The 16,513-nt window shown below is 43.6% G+C and overlaps 1 protein-coding gene across 2 annotated transcripts in view; it reads right to left on the reverse strand.

Annotated features, from left to right (window-relative positions):
- TDRP (testis development related protein) overlaps positions 1–16,513 on the reverse strand; it is a 61,889-nt gene that overhangs the window by 4,836 nt on the left and 40,540 nt on the right. Inside the window, exon 2 of one of the 2 annotated variants that reach the window (XM_087418264.1) lies at positions 50–289. The exons of the other annotated variant lie outside the window; for it this stretch is intronic. Within the exon in view, the coding sequence (XP_087274390.1) occupies positions 50–112 (63 nt within the window). The 5' untranslated portion in view covers positions 113–289. The remainder of the gene's footprint in view (positions 1–49; positions 290–16,513) is intronic. 2 annotated transcript variants of the gene reach the window in all.

Genomic DNA, 16,513 nt, shown 5'->3' on the forward strand with positions numbered 1-16,513 from the left:
CTGATACGCGTGGAGCTGAATTGCAGGACACGGGCACAGACTCGCTTACCTCGTGTCTGCACACGTTCATTCTTCCCGTCAGCTCCAGTGATCTCAGGAGGCAAGGGACCATAGTCCCATCAGCTTGTCCATGCTGCTCGGGACAGTCACCCACGTTTGGTAACAGACTGACCAATAATCACATTTTACCCAAACCAGGTTGGCATGACGAAGCTTCTGACACGAGTAGGACAGCTCTCTAGAAGCTTCAGGGCCTGCGGGGGTGATGGGACCTGCACTCCTTCCACAGCTAGACTTTGAAGAAGAAATGATGCATTTTTGTTGAATCTAAGACAAATGATTTTGTCTTAGCTTTTTCATTTCTGAAATAAGGATGCATCTTCTAATTAATGCCTGGCATCTTAGAGTCAAAGAGAAAAAGGAACTAATATTTCCTGAAAGTCCTGTGTGTCAAGTGCCTTTCACATGAGCTGCAACACGGCTAGGGTTGTTTTGTTTTCTTCTTTGTGGGGAGGGAAGGGAATGGAGGAGGGTATCTCACATGGGTCAGACCTAGCTTTAAAATACGTGGAAATGTTAAAAACGTAATATAAAAATGAAGTGACACTGAGAACTGACCTGCCTGACAGCACTGGAGTGAGACACCCTATTACAACAGAAAATAAAAGCACGTCCTTGACCCGCCGAGGTCACCCGATGACCAAGGTGACCCTGTGACCAAGGACCTACTACTGTGGGCAACCCAGTGCCAGGGAGAGGGTCCTGGAAAACTAACCAGGACACTTGGTAGTTCTGCCTCTGACTTCGTCAGGCCCAGCTCACAGAATCCCACTCTGGGCAGAGGTCCGAGTCCTTAGACAGAGCAGGACACAGACAGCTCCCAGTTAGAGATGCGCGTGGTCATGAATGAGGGCTTGAGATATGAGAGCAGCTGTCGTACCCACTCCAACAGAAGGCGTGATGTCAGAAAGAACGAGGGATGAGGGGTGGGTCTACCACGTCACATGCTGTACAAAAATCTACAATCACGAGAGTTACGTAATGGCTGTGGAATGCTCCTGTGCTTGCTGGGTAAAGGACTGGACACTTCGTCCTCCCCGGGGCTCCAGGATGTGATGGTGCTGCTGCAGGAAGCAGTGGTCAACAACAGAGATCCTGTCGAGAAGCCCACACTCAATGAGAACACAATTCTAGATTTGACCTGCAGACCTGGAAGGAGTCGGCGGAAGGAGTGTGAGCAAGTCCTCTGTGCCAAGTGCCCTGCCAGGATCCCCACCCAGCGCGCACTCAACCTGAACAACCACGGGATGGGTGCTATGTTGTTACAAGGGAGGAGCCTAAAGTTGAAGACCTTGAGGAACCTGAGCAAAGCAAACAGAAAGAAGTAAAGCCAGGCTGAAGTCACGTCTCAGTCAGGAGTTCTTATGTTGACCCCTCTACTTACGCTGGCCTTTCTACCGGACCTAGACCCGCCCTCATCCACACCAGTGGGTACAAACCTGTCCTACACCTGGTCACCTAACTCCCCAAATCCTCCCAGCCTCTCCTCTGCCTTTCTCCTGCTGCAGTGGCGGCACCACCTTCCAACATCATTCACTCCACACTCCCCTCAGTGCACTAAAGGGAGTCCTAGGATTCCATTTCTGATATCATAATGAAAGTTCATAGGAAACAAGAATTACCGAAATTTAAATCATTACCCCGTGTTTCCACGGAAATTATCAGGAAGAAGATACAAAGAATAGTCTCTAGTTAACAAACTTTAAACAGATGTCCCAGAAGAGGAAAAGCTAACAAATAAAAGCAAAGTAAATTGAGAGAGAAAACTTCCTAGGAATGTAGTAACAGTGAAGGTGGATGTTGAAAGGGGTAAATCGTCTCACTTAGACCCAGAAATTCAAATGTAAAGTCACAAGATGGGGGGAATGAAACTTGATTCAGCTGCAGAATACAACAAACAAAAATGATGGGGTTAAAATCAACAGGTCAGCAAGGACTGACGGGAAGCCCCGAGGGGCAGTCTGCAGCCCTGGAAGAGTCGACAGCAAATTCAAGGCTGATTTGTTTCTAATCACTAACTAGGGTCTAGTTTTTTATGAAATGGAAAGTAGCAGATTACTTATTTGGGATGCTCTCTCTTGACTAATCAGCACTTCTGCACACACCTACATACACACAGGCGTTTGGGGGTCGAGCAGATCAACCTGTTAACAGAATGTTATCCGAGGGTAGGACTGCTGTTGGTTTTATTTTAGAGAACGCAGCACACTCATGAACACAGGCTGTGTTAGCAGCAACACGCCCCCTCGTGCAGCCCTGTCTTCACAGAAAGGGCGCTGACCGTGGACAGACCTCCTCCTGGGGAGCCAGCCGAGTTGGGGCAGGAGGGGCTTGTGGAGAACGGACCTCAGAGGAAGCAGGACAGCAGGAAAGACAAGACTGCCAGGCCGCCCTGGGGCTCCAGGCAGGAGCAGCGCTCACGGGACGGGTGGGCCCTACGTGAGCAGATCCAGCCCCAGTTCGTGAGTTTAAACGTGCGTCACTGGGTTAGGACTGCCCGTCCGCAAGGAGCCCTCAGAAGCCTGGGGTTCAGCCTTCCTCGCTCACAGCTCAAACACCATCGTGCTCCGCGGCCTGTGGGTCAGCCAGGCCTGGGGCTGCTGGAAGCACAAGTGAAGGTGGACACCTGAAAACGGGGCGTCCCTGAGAGGGTGACAGGACTTGAGAGAACGTCACCGAGGAAACGAGCAGAGTGGAGGCTCATTCATTGTCACCTCACACAGACAGACACTGTACTATAGGCCGGACGCTGCTTCTCAGCATTCAGGAGCCTCAGCCACCCAGAGCAGTATGGAGAGGCATGGATGGATCAAGGTTCCCTGCATCCAGCACTTTCCAGAAAGAATCGACCACCTGCCTCCAGAGTCCTGCAAGGATCCCAGGCTCCGATGGAAACCTCTCCTCACACCACCAGGGCACTCACTGTATTTCACATTCCTCTGCCACTGTCACTAGACTGAAAGTTTCTGGTTGGAAGAGACCTTTTAATGGTGTATCTTGCTGAATTATCAGGATGATCTGGGGGAAAAGACGACGTCTTTACATCCACATCTCTGCTGCAAGGCCTGGTACTACAGCTCGCCAGGCAGGCATCTGACATTTTCAATAGAACTGAGTACGTCAGGTGTCATGCTGGAGCATACGCTGTATAGAATCGCAGATGGAGTAAACTCGGGCCACGTAAAGTGTTTCTGGAGAGCAGTCAGTTCTGAGGCTGTAAGCCATGTAGATCCTCTCAACTCCACTCATACACTGAAGATGATGCCAACTCGTTCAGACTCCTTGAGCTTTCCATGCACTGAGACACCGCGAGAGTGCTGGGCAGCGAGACTGCTCAGATGGAAACAGTCACGCACGTTCCAGTTAGGGGTAAGCACACGGCCTCTGTCCCTGCCCCACCCAACCCCCAGTGAGATTTGGATGTATTCATTCACTCAGTAAATGTTACCTAATGTGGCAGACAAGAATTTATTCAAAGCTAAGAAAGTACTTCTGCATTATTCACAATAGCCAGGACATGGAAACAACCTAAGTGTCCATCGATGGATGAATAAATAAAGAAAATATAGTATGTATATATATATATACACACACACACACAATGGAATATTACTGAGCCATAAAAAATAGGGAAACTCTACCATTTGTGACAACATGGATGGACCCTGAAGGTACTATGCTAAATGAAATAAGTCAGACAGCGAAAGACAAATACTGTATGGTCTCCCTTATATGTGGAATCTAAACAAAACACACAAAAAACACCAAACTCGTAGAAAAAGAGATGAGATCTGTGGTTACAGACATGGGGAGTGGGGGAGGGTAAGTGGAGGAAGGTGGTCAAGAGTTCCTCTCGGATAAATAAGTCCTCGGTACTTAACGCACAGCATGGTGACCGCAGTTAATGGTGCTGCAGGATACACAGGAAAGTTAGCCGAGTGGGTCCTAAGAGTTCTCATCCCAAGGAGAAATGTTTTTCTTTTCTTTCTATTGCATCTAAATGAGATGATGGATGCTAACTGAACCCACTGTGGTAATCATTTCACAACGTATGTCAATCAAACCATCGTGCTGTACCCTTAAATTGACACAGTAATGTATGTCAATTATTTCTCATAAAACCAGGGTGCACAGGAAGCCCTGGTGCAACCACTCCCTAGCCTACAGGCTAGAAACGTACCACGGATCACCGAGATGACCCACGTGATGCGATAAGTCTGAGATTTAGGCCACAGAGCTGAGGGCAAATCTCTGACTTAGTATTATACAACTAGCAAATAAAACCACCACCAAAAGAAGCATCCTGCAACATTATTTTAAATAATAAAAACCTCAACACAAACCACACGAGCCCTTCCCCGAGTTCAGTGCCTGAGGCCTAACTCTGCATGGAAATACCCCTGGTGTTTATAGGAACGGGGGACTAGCTTACAGCATTCTCCCCACTCCCCTCTCCCCTGCCCTCAAATTCCCCTACTTCCTGTGGATTCTCACGTGCAGGTGAGATACAGAAATGCACTTACCCTCTGGGTGGGCGCAGAGATGTGCGTGTGGCGCACAGCTCCTTCTCCCTCTGAGTTTCACCCCCCACCTTTACGTGGAGGAGTTTCAGGACCCGTCTCAGACTCTGAACTCTAACAAACCTCAGACCCAAATCTCCCATTGGACACTACCCACTGGACACTTCCATTTACATGTCCAGTCGATACCTCCACCTCACTGCCCCTTGAGAAGGGCAGCTTTCTTCCTGCCTCTCCTGCCCACCAGCTTGCCTCAGCTCCCCCGTTTCAGCCAGGCTCTGAATCTGTAGGTAGTCCCACCCCTTGGACACCACATCCGTGCCTGACGTGAATCTACACTTCCGGTTGTGTGAACTCAACACCAGTGCCACTGCCACACATCTTGCAAGAGTGCTGGAAATAGCTGCCAGGTGACCTCAGAGTAAGACTCCATGCCCCCCACAAGCAGACGTCCCGGGTCATAGCTGTGACAGTGCCCTGGAGACACCCCGAAGAAGTCAAAGACAGAACAAGCGAAAAAATCTTTCTTTCTCTGCTGGCAGACGAGTAATTAGAAGAGGCTGACGTCACATCAAGTTACATCAACAAATGATAAATGATGGCATGTACACAGACAAAAACAGGAAGGAGTTTCCAGAGGTAAATGTTCATATACCACACGGTACAAATAGGAACCACGTGATGCCTGGAGGAGATGGGACCATTTCAGCAATGGTACTTGTCCCCACTTCAGGTCAGGTACTGACCTACTAGAGCTGTAGTCCTCACAGGGGACTTAACAATCCCGAAAGAATATATCAGAGTGACACACAGTTCCCTGAAGACACATAATCTCCCACATTTACATCTGAGCCTCACCCCAAGAGGGACATAAGGGAGTGTCACTGAGATATGACTGGACCTACCTAACAGGTCCCAACAAACCCAGTCTACAGGCTCTGCTCCTGACATCAGGGAAGCCACCCTTCACAAATGCCTTTTGGAAGGGGACCAATGCATGATGTGCTCACAAGGAAATGAAAATTCTCCTGAGTTGGATTAGAATTGTAGGCTGTGTTAAATGGAACACATTTATCCCCCACAGTGTGGGGGATAAAGCAAGTTTTCATCTTCAGAGAGCAGAGCACCTATAGGACACACTCTAAGAAAGGCCAGACATGCCCAAATGCCTCCTGGAGACAGAAGCATCAGGGGCAAAAAGTACTTTATAACTAAGATTAGATTCAGGGAGAAAGGACAGCCAAAAAAAATGAAGAAAAACATGATGTGTTATATAACTCCGAGTGGTACCCAAGAAATTGGGCTAAAGAAATGAGAAAATGAATTTCAGCACAGAACAAGGAAGAATTATTTTTCCCTTTTGGCCATACCTCAGTTGCAAAAAGTACTTTATGCCCCAAGAAGAAAAATCTATGAAATCCTAGAAAGAAAATTAATATCATCCATAATTTACCAAAATTCTTTCTGTTGGAGTGATTTAGTGGAAGTGTCTTGTCATGAAACGTGTTCTTGAGAGAGAGGCCAGATGACCCTTTGGTGGCCAGCACAAATCCAAGGTGGGCACTCTCGAGCCCATCTGCAGGCCCTGCCAGCCCTGCGAGTCTAAGATTCCCAGCTCTAAGTGCAAAACACAAGAGATATGACATCCTGGAAAGTTTTTTAAAAACAATTGAACCTGGGAGAGTTCCTCCAGTGGGAAAAGAGCCCAGGAGGGACATCCAGCTCTCCCAGCATCGTGAATCGCTTCTCAGGAGGCCCACTCAAGTCTTGCCGGGTAATCTGTGGGGCTTGACCACTGGGAACTTCACTGTGACACAGAAGGGGGGAGGGGCTTGCAACAAACAGCACTGAGATCTTGGCAGACCACGTTCATACCTGCAGAGCCCAAGTGGTAGTCCCATCCAGCGGCTCTGCTCATCTGCAGAGCCAAGACAGTGGTGCAGTCTGACCAGGGAACTCAGCAGGGTGCAGGTCTGCCTGCTTCGGGTCCTCAAACAAAGAGCCTTGCCAGCCCTGCAGCCTGGTCTGCCCCCACCCACGCAAGGGAGCTGAGTCACAGCACTGCCCACTGCTGAGGATAGCTCCTGGCCCTGCCCGACCAGAAAGCCTGGAAGCTGTAAAGCCCAGCAACGCTTGAGCAGAGAATCTGGCAGACAGAGCTGATCGTCCTCAGAGCAAAGCCAGTGGCACCATTAAACAGGGAACTTAGGGGTCAGGCCAGCCTGACTCAAGACCACACACAGCCTTGCCATCCTAGGAGCCACTTCTCCCGCTCTGCCCAGGCAAGGAAACTAATCTGTAGCCCCGGCCATTACTGAATACAGCCTCCAGCCCACCTGACCAGGGAACCTAACCAGAGCACACAGGAAGCATCGTAGCCCTGCTTACAATGGCACTTCAGCAGAGAGCACAGTTCGAGGCTTTCCCCATCTGCAGAGCAAAACCGGTGGCCCCGTCTGGCTCGGGAATTCAGTACACAGTCTTGCCTTATTTGGGTCCCCAAACAATAAGCTGTGCAGGCTGTGGAGCCCACTCTGGTGTCCCGCCAGGGCCGGGAAGCTAATTCAGAGCCCCGCCTACTGCTGAGTACAGTACCCAGTCCTGACCAGCTCAGAAGCACAAGCAGAGAAGCCAAGCAACCACAGAGCCCATCCTGCAGCCTTGCTTGGGCAGGGAACCAAGCCGGCAGTCCTGTCCAACTGTTCTCAGTCAGCGGCACCCCCACACATCAGGGCTCAGGCAGTGGCCTCGCCCAAAAAGCAGAGCCTGATAACAAGCCCCAGCAAGCCCAAGGACATGGCCAGCTGACATATCCGGAAACCCAGACTGAGTGACTGGGAAAGACACTGTCTCTAACAAAGCAAACCTACAGAGTCTGGAAGAGGAAGCCACCTACTCAAATGCGCAGATACCAACGTAAGGAATCAAGCATCGCAAAAAAGCAGAGAAACACACCACCACCAACGGAAACTAATAAAGCTCCAATAACTGACCCTAAAGAAATGGGTATCTATGAACTATCAGACAAAGAATTCAGAATAATCCCCTTAAACAAGTTTAGTGAACCACAAGAACACACACACAACTAAACAAAATTAGGGAAATAATACATGGGCAAAATGCTAAGTTCAACAAGAAATAAAAACTGTATTTTAAAAAAACCTCAAACAGCAATCCCAGAACTGAAAAGTACAATCACTCAACTGAAAAAGGCAACAAAGATCTTCAAAAACAGACCTGACCATGAAGAAAAAGAATCAGCGACCTGGAAGACAGGGCATTTGAAATTACACAGTCAGAGGAGCAAAAGGAAAAAAAAAAAAGAAAGAAGAAGAAGAAGAATGAAAAAAAGTGAAGAAGCCAAAAGGATTCTGAGGACAAAAATCAAAAGAAACAATATCTGCAATATGGGAATTCCAGGAGAAGAGAAAGAGAAAGGGATGCAAGTACATTTAAAGCAATGGCTGAAATAATGTCTGGAAACTTTCCAAACCTGGGGAGACAAATGGACATCTAGATCTATGAGGTCCAAAGGACCCCAAACAGGTTGAACCCAAATAGGCCTACAACAAAACACATTACATTGTCAAAAATCAAAGACAAAGAATTTTAAAAGCAGCAAGAGAAAGTAGACAAGTTACATACAAGAGAACCACCCATAAGACTATGGGGGCATTTCTCAACAGAAATTTTTCAGGCCAGAAGAGAATGGGATAATATATTCCAAATATTGAAAGGAAAAAACTGTCAACCAAGAATTCTATACCCAGCAAATTGGCCTTCAGAAATGAGGAGAAAATAAAGACTTTCCCAAACAAACAAAAGCTGAGAGAGTTCATCACCACTGGACTAGCCTTACATGAAATACTGAAGGGAGTTCTTTGAGTGGAATTAAAATGATGCTAATTAACATCATAAAAACATAAGGTAGTGTAAAAACGCACTGGTAAAGGTAAATTTATAGTCAGAGGCAGATTCTGTTATATGGTAATGGTGGTTATGTAATTCATTTACAACTCTAGTTTAAAAGTTAAAAAACATTAAAATAACCATAACTACAATAATCCGTTACTGGATACACGTTATAAAAAATATATAAACTGTAACATCAATAACCTAAAACGTGAGAGGGAAGAGAAGTAAAAGTGTAAAGTTTAGGAATGCTATTAAAGTTAAGTTTAAAACACAGTGTTATAATTTTAAGATATTTTATGTAATCCTCATGGTAACCACAAAGGAAAAACCTGTAGTAATTACATAAAAGAACATGATAAAGAAGTCGAAGCATACTGATATTGAAAGACATCAAAACACCAAAAAAGAGAGCAGGATAAAAAGGAACAAATGGATCTACAAAACAGCCAGAAAACAATTAACAACACGGCAATAGTAAGTCCTTATCTACCAATAATTAAACATAAATGGATTAAATTCCCCAATCAAATTAAACAGAATGACTGACTAGATAAAAAAAAAAAAAAAGATCCACAGATATGTTGCCTACAAGAGACTCACTTTAGCCTTAAGGACACACACAGACTAAAAGTGTGGAAAAAGATATTTCAAGCAAATGGTAAACAAAAAAAGTAGAGGGAGCTATACTTATATCAGACAAAATAGACTTTAAACTAAAAATGGTAAAAAGAGACAAAGAAGGATCCTTATAGAATGATAAACAGGTCAATCCATCAAGAAGATATAACAATTGTAAATATTTATGCACCCAACATCAGAGCACCTAAAATTATACAGCAAAAACTAACAGCTAAAAGGAGAAATAAACAGCAATACAATAATAGCTGGGGAATTTAATGCCTCACTCTCAACAACGGACAGATCATCCAGACAATCAATAGGGAAAGAGCAGATCTGAACAACACTCTAGACCAAAGGGACCTAACAGACATATACAGAACATTCTATCACACAACAGCAGAATACACATTGTTCTCAATCGCACATGGAACATTTTCTAGGACAGACCACGTGTTAGGCCTATCAAAACAAGTCTGAGTGGGGCCGGCCCCGTGGCTTAGCGGTTAAGTGCTCGCGCTCCGCTACTGGCAGCCCAGGTTCGGATCCCGGGCGCGCACCGAGGCACCGCTTCTCCGGCCATGCTGAGGCTGTGTCCCACATACAGCAACTAGAAGGACGTGCAACTATGACATACAACTATCCACTGGGGCTTTGGGGGTGGGGGAAAGGAGGAGGACTGGCAATGGATGTTAGCTCAGAGCCAGTCTTCCTCAGCAAAAGAGGAGGATTAGCATGGATGTTAGCTCAGGGCTGATCTTCCTCATGAAAAAAAAAAAAAACAAGTCTGAGCAACTTCAAGAAGACTGAAATCATGCCCAGTATCTTTTCTGACCACAGTGGCATAAAACTAGAAATCAGTAAGAGGAGGAAAACTAGAAACTCATGAATACATGGAAATTAAACAACACTCCCTGAACAACCAATGAATCAAAGAAGATATTAAATGGGAAATAAAAAAGTATCTTGAGACAGATGGAAATGGAAATTCAACATACCAAAACTTATGGGATACAGCAAAAGCGTTCTAAGAGGGAAGTTCATAGAGAAACAAGAAAGAGCTCAAATAAATAATCTAACTCTGCCTCAAGGAGCTAGAAAAAGGACAAAATGAGCCCAAAGTTAGCAGAATGAAGGAAATAATAAAATTAGTGGAGAAATAAATGAAATAGAGAAAAAGGAAAGAACAGAAAATATTTACAAAAACTAAGAGTTGGCTCTTTGAAAACATAAAAATTGACAAACCATTAGCTAGACTCACCAAGGCAAAAAGAGATAGGACAGATCAACAAAATTATAAATGAAACAGGAGACACACAAATGATATCACATAAATACAAAGGATCATAAGAAGCTACCATGAACAACTATACACCAACAAACTGGACAACCTAGAAGAAATGGAAAAATTCTTAGTTAGAAACGTACAATCTACCAAGACTGAATCAAGAAGAAATAGGAAATCTGAACAGACCGTTTGCTAGTAAGTAGACTGATTCAACAATAAAACAGTCTCCCAACAAGAACAGCATAGGACCAGAAGCTTCACTGGTGAATTGTACCCAACATTTAAAGAAGAATTAGTGCCAATCCTTCTGAAAAACTCCCCCAAAAAACTGAAGAGGAAGGAACACTCCCAAACTCATTTTACAAGGTCAGCATTACCCAGACACCAAAACCAGAAAAGGACACCACAAGAAAAGAAAATTACTGGCTAATATCCCTGAGGAAAACAGATGCAAAAATTTCCAATAAAATACTAGCAAACCAAATTCACCAGTACATTAAAAGGATCATTCACCATGATCAAGTGGGATTTATCCCTGGAATGCAAGGATGGTTCAAATACACAAATCAATAAATGTGATACATCACATTAATAGAATGAAAGAAAAAAATCATAATATCATCTCAGCAGACACAGAAAAAGCATTTGATAAAATTCAACATCCATTAAGGATAAAAATTATTAATAAATTAAGTATATACCTCAACATAATAAAGGTCATAAATGACAAGCCCATAGCTAATATCATACTCAATGGTGAAAGGCTGAAAGCTTTTCCTCTAAGATCAGGAACAAAATAAGGATGCCCACTCTCACCACTCCTATTCAACATAGTACTGGAAGGCCTAGCCAGAGCAATCAGGCAAGAAAAAGAAATCAAGGGCCGGCCCCATGGCTTAGCGGTTAAGTGCACGCGCTCTGCTACTGGCAGCCCAGGTTCAGATCCTGGGCGCTCACCCACGTGCTGCTTCTCCGGCCATGCTGAGGCTGCGTCCCACATACAGCAGCTAGAAGTATGTGCAACTATGACATACAACTATCTACTGGGTCTTTGAGGGAAAAAAGGAGGAGGATTGGCAATAGATGGCTCAGAGCCGGTCTTCCTCAGCAAAAAGAGGAGGATTAGCACGGATGTTAGCTCAGGGCTGATCTTCCTCACAAAGAAAAAAAAAAGAAAAAGAAAAAGAAATCAAGAGCATCAGAATTGCAAAGGAAGAAGTAAAATTGTCTCTACTTACAGAAAACATGATTTTCTATACAGGAAATCCCAAAAACTCCACCAAAAAACGGTTAGATCTAATCAACAAATTCAGTAAAGTTGCAAGTTACAAAATTAACATTCAAAAATCAATAGCATTTCTACACACTAACAATGAATTATCTGAAAAAGAAATAAAGAAAGCAATCCCATTTACAATAGCATCAAAAACAATAAAATACTTAGGAATAAATTTAACACACAAGATGAAAGATCTCTATGCTGAAAACTACAAGACATTGATGAAAGAAATTCAAGACAACACAAATAAATGGAAAGGTATCACATGTTCGTGGATTGGAAGAATTAATATTGTTAAAATGTCCATACTACCCAAAGCCATCTATAGATTCAATGCAATCCCTTTCAAGATTTCAATGGCATTTTCTACAGAAGTAGAAAAAAACAATCCTAAAATTTGTATAAAACCACAAAAGACCTTGAACAGCCAAATCAATCCTGAGAAAGAACAACAAAGCTGGAGGCATCATGTTCCCTGATTTCAAGCTATTTTATAAAGCTAGAGTAATCAAAACAGCATGGTACTAGCATAAAAACAGACACACAGATCAATGGAACAGAATAGAGAGCCCAGAAAAACACTGATGCATATATCGTCAACTAATATTTGACAAGGGAGCCAAGAATATTCCATGGGGAAAAGATAGTCTCTTCAATAAATGGTGTTGTGAAAACTGACAGCAACATGCAAAAGAATGAAACTGGACCACCGTCTTACACCACTCACAAAAATTAACTCAAAATGGATGAAAGATTTAAATATAAGACTGGAAACCATAAAATTCCTAGAAGAAAACATAGGAAAAAAGCTCCTTGACATGGTTCTTGGCAATGATTTTTTGGATATGACACCTAAAGCATAAGCAACAAAATAAAAAATTAACAAGTCAGACTACATCAAACTAAAAAGCATCTACATAGCAAAAGAAATGATCAACAAAATGAAAAAAACTTATGAAATGGGAAAAAAGATTTGCAAATCAAATATCGGATAAGGGATTACTATCCAAAATATATAAAGAACTCATACAACTCAATAACAAAAAAACAATAATCCAATTTAAAAATGGGCAAAGGACCTGAATAGACATTTTTCCAAAGAAGATAATTCGAATGGCCAACAGGTACAGGAAAAGGTGCTCAACATCACTAATCATCAGGGAAATGCCAATCAAAACCACAATGAGACATCACCTCACACTTGTTCGAATGGCTATCATCAAAAAGACAAGAGATAACAAGTGTTGGCGAGGATGTGGAGAAAGGGAATTCTTGTGCACTGTTGGGGGTATTGTAAATTGGTGCAGCCACTATGGAAAACAGTATGGAGCCTCCTCAGAAAAAAAAAAAAAGAACTACCATATGATCCAGCAATTTCACTTCTGAGAATATATCCAAAGGAAACACTAACTTGCAAAGATACCTGCACCCCCATGTTCACTGCAGCATTATTCACAATAGCCAAGACATGGAAACAACTTAAGTCCATTGATGGATTAATGGATAAAGAAAATATGGTACATATGTACATACACAAAATGGAATATTATTCAGCCACTAAAAAAGGACATCTTGCCATTTGCAACAACATGGATGGATCTTGAGGGCATTATGCTAAGTGAAATAAGTCAGACAGAGAAAGACAAATGCTGTATGATCTCATTAGCAGAATCTAAAACAAAAAACAAAAAAAACCCAAACTCATAGAAAAAGAGATCAGATTTGTGGTTACCAGAGGTGGGGGATGATGGACGAGGGAAGTGGAGGAAGGTAGTGAAAAGGTACAAACTTCCAGTCACAAGATAAATAAGTCCTGGGGATGTTATGTAGGCACGGTGACCATAGGTAATACTGTAACCATGGGCCCACTAGGACCAGTTCAAACTGACCCCATCTTATCAACAGTGATTACAAGTTGTTTTTCAGAGGCAGAAAACTGCAAAGTCACATAGCCAGAGCATGTGCAGAGGAGAAAATCTGGACCTGAAATGACACCAAAACCAAAGGACCTGGACATGGCCAGAATTTGAAAGTCGGACTCTTGTCAGAAGCGAGGGATCCATTGTCTAGGAAGATCTGGTGTTAAAGCCCCTTCCACACCTTACCATAAAAATTTAAAACCTTACAGTAAATGTTTAAAGCCCTCCAATCAAAACCTGCCCCGCCAGCATTTCTGCGTACCAGCCTGTTCTCCCTAACCTCTTAAATTTTGCCCTAAACCCTGAATCAGGCAGACAGATTTGAGAGTTTTGCCTCCTGACTCCTTGCTGGCCAACCCTGTAATAAAGCCTTTTCTTTTCTCAAAGGCTGATGCTGTAATAATTGGCTTTTTATGCACATCAGGCAGAAGACCCCATCTTTGTGTGGTAACAACACCACTGTATGATATACAGGAAAGTTGTTAAAAGAGTAGATTCTAGGAGCTCTCATCACAAGGAGAAAAACATGCTTCTGTTTTTCTGTATCTATATGAGATGATGGATATTAACTAAACTTACTGCTCTCCTTATTTCACTATATATATGAATCAGGTCACTATGCTGCAGACCTGAAACTTCTACAGTGCTACATGTCAGTTATATCTCAATAAAACTGGGAAAAAAATAAAACAATTAAACCTGCAAAGGTCACCTCTTTGGACCTGGAGATAGATCTTTATCTAACCAAGTTAAACTCTCTAAGTGCCATCCTTCAAACTTAGTCTCACCATTTGTAACCTTAAAATTTTGGACAAAATGTCCCAAAGCTACTTAAAGACCAAAATATAGTGTCATTTGCATTTTCTATTTTTCTCAAATATATAACTCTAGCCTTAAGTGTTTTGATAATCCAAATGCAATAGATGCAAATCTCTCATGTCAAATTTTCCCAGCATCATATGTAACCCACATGTGAGAAAGTAATAGCTACCTGTCCCCCAGGCTGCCTGATGCAACCCTTGGTCTAAAAGATGATCAAAACACAAATTTTACCAGAGCATAAAAACTTACCTCAAAACTGAATGGTGATAAATAGGATGCACCATTTCGATGATGGGGACAAAGGAAATATTACACCAAAATATCTTTGAAAAAACAGAAATTGGGGCTGGCCTGGTAGCACAGTGGTTAAGTTTGCACGCTCCGCTTCGGCGGCCTGGGGTTTGCAGGTTCAGATCCCAGGCATAGACCTACACACCACTTATGAAGCCATGCTGTGGCAGGCATCCCACATATAAAGTAGAGGAAGATGGGCATGGATGTTAGCTCAGGGCCAATCTTCCTCAGCAAAAAGAGGAGGATTAGCAACAGATGTTAGCTCAGGGCTAATCTTCCTCACCAAAAAAAACAAACAGAAACTAATTCAAGGAATGATTAATAAGAAGAATACAATACAATGTTCTGGCCGGGTTCCATGTATGCCATATAACCTACAGGCACCAGTCTAGTCCAGACCCTAAGCAATGTTGATGCTTTAATAAAAGCAATTTAATGTGTGTACTTCTTAAAGGTACTTAAGTTCATGGATCAGGGAAAAAAATTAAAAATCTTTGTTAGGCCATATATCCCAATATTTTTTTAGGAAAACACTGTTACCATTCTGCAGTGATAGAGAGTACAACTTCAGAGTCACAGTTTATCTCCGTCAGGTGTGAGATGTGTGACCCAGCGTGTGATTTGATACAAGTGATTTCCTTACATTGGCTAAAAAGTGCTACCATCCCTACAGTCATTTGCACGTTAATGCACTTCTCAGGTGAATGAAAGAGAGGCGAATGTGCAAAGAGCCAGTACATAAAACCTGAGGCCCACACTCTCTGTCACAGCGGATCCGTAACTCCAGAATTCTTCTGTAGAAAGGGTTTAGGGCTGGCACTCTGCCCACAAGGAAGGGTTAAGATATGTCTTGAAACTTCTCCAGGCAGAAAGCACTCAGGTCGTGCAGTGTGGGGGAACTGGTGACAGAGGGTTATGGGAGCCTGCCCAGAGCCTCTCCTTGGCCTCACCATCCTTTCTCTGCTGAAGACTGTGAAGATGGCAGCTACCGTAGGGCCTTACTTCCAAGCCGAAGAGGGGAGACATAGGCACTCCCACCGGAGCGTCCCACACGAGAACAGGCTCAGTCTGGTGTAGAGCCATGGCTAGGCTAAGGTTTCAATTATGATGTAATAAAAAAGCCTACTTTTTTTTCTAACTATTCTAAGTTTTAGAACTCACTATAATATTATGTTTAAACGCTCTAAAGTTATTAAGAAACTGGTAATCCTGGAGAAAAGTGATTTCATAACCCAGTTCGGGCCTCTAGGTCAAACTGTGAAACCAAATCCTAGGCCCTCTTATCAGACTAAAGCTATCAGGCTACAAGGGAAAATTCTGATGGGACATTCACCAGCTCACCAGAATGTGTGAGTTGATAAGGCCTTAGAGGAAAGTGGTCCCCAGACTTCTGATCTCACAGACAAGAAAACAAGAAACTCCAAGGAGGGGGAGAGAGGTGTGGCCAGCCTTCCCAGCATAAAGGAGGAACTGGGCCAGCACAAAGCCAAGAGGGATGCTCCTCTTCCTGAGCCGTGTCTGTTCCCACTGTCTTACTCAACACACCATCCAGACAGTACAGATGCACTTCAGACACGTGCAGATACAAAGACAAGATAAAGATGAGCAGCCCAACACCATGCCGAGAGCACGTGGGTAACGAGGCACCAGGGCTGTCCAGCCCTCAGGGCTGGTAAGAGGGAAGCAGATGGCGCTGGCTTGACCGTGATCCTGTGATTTTCCCTCTGCCTATCACAAGGGACAAGCATCAGTTACTCTACCAGAAAATAAAGCCTTGCTGAAACGCCAGGAGCACAGA

This window comes from Ceratotherium simum, chromosome 28 (assembly GCF_057802395.1).
Source record: "Ceratotherium simum simum isolate JZ-2026a chromosome 28, ASM5780239v1, whole genome shotgun sequence".
NCBI lineage: Eukaryota > Metazoa > Chordata > Mammalia > Perissodactyla > Rhinocerotidae > Ceratotherium > Ceratotherium simum.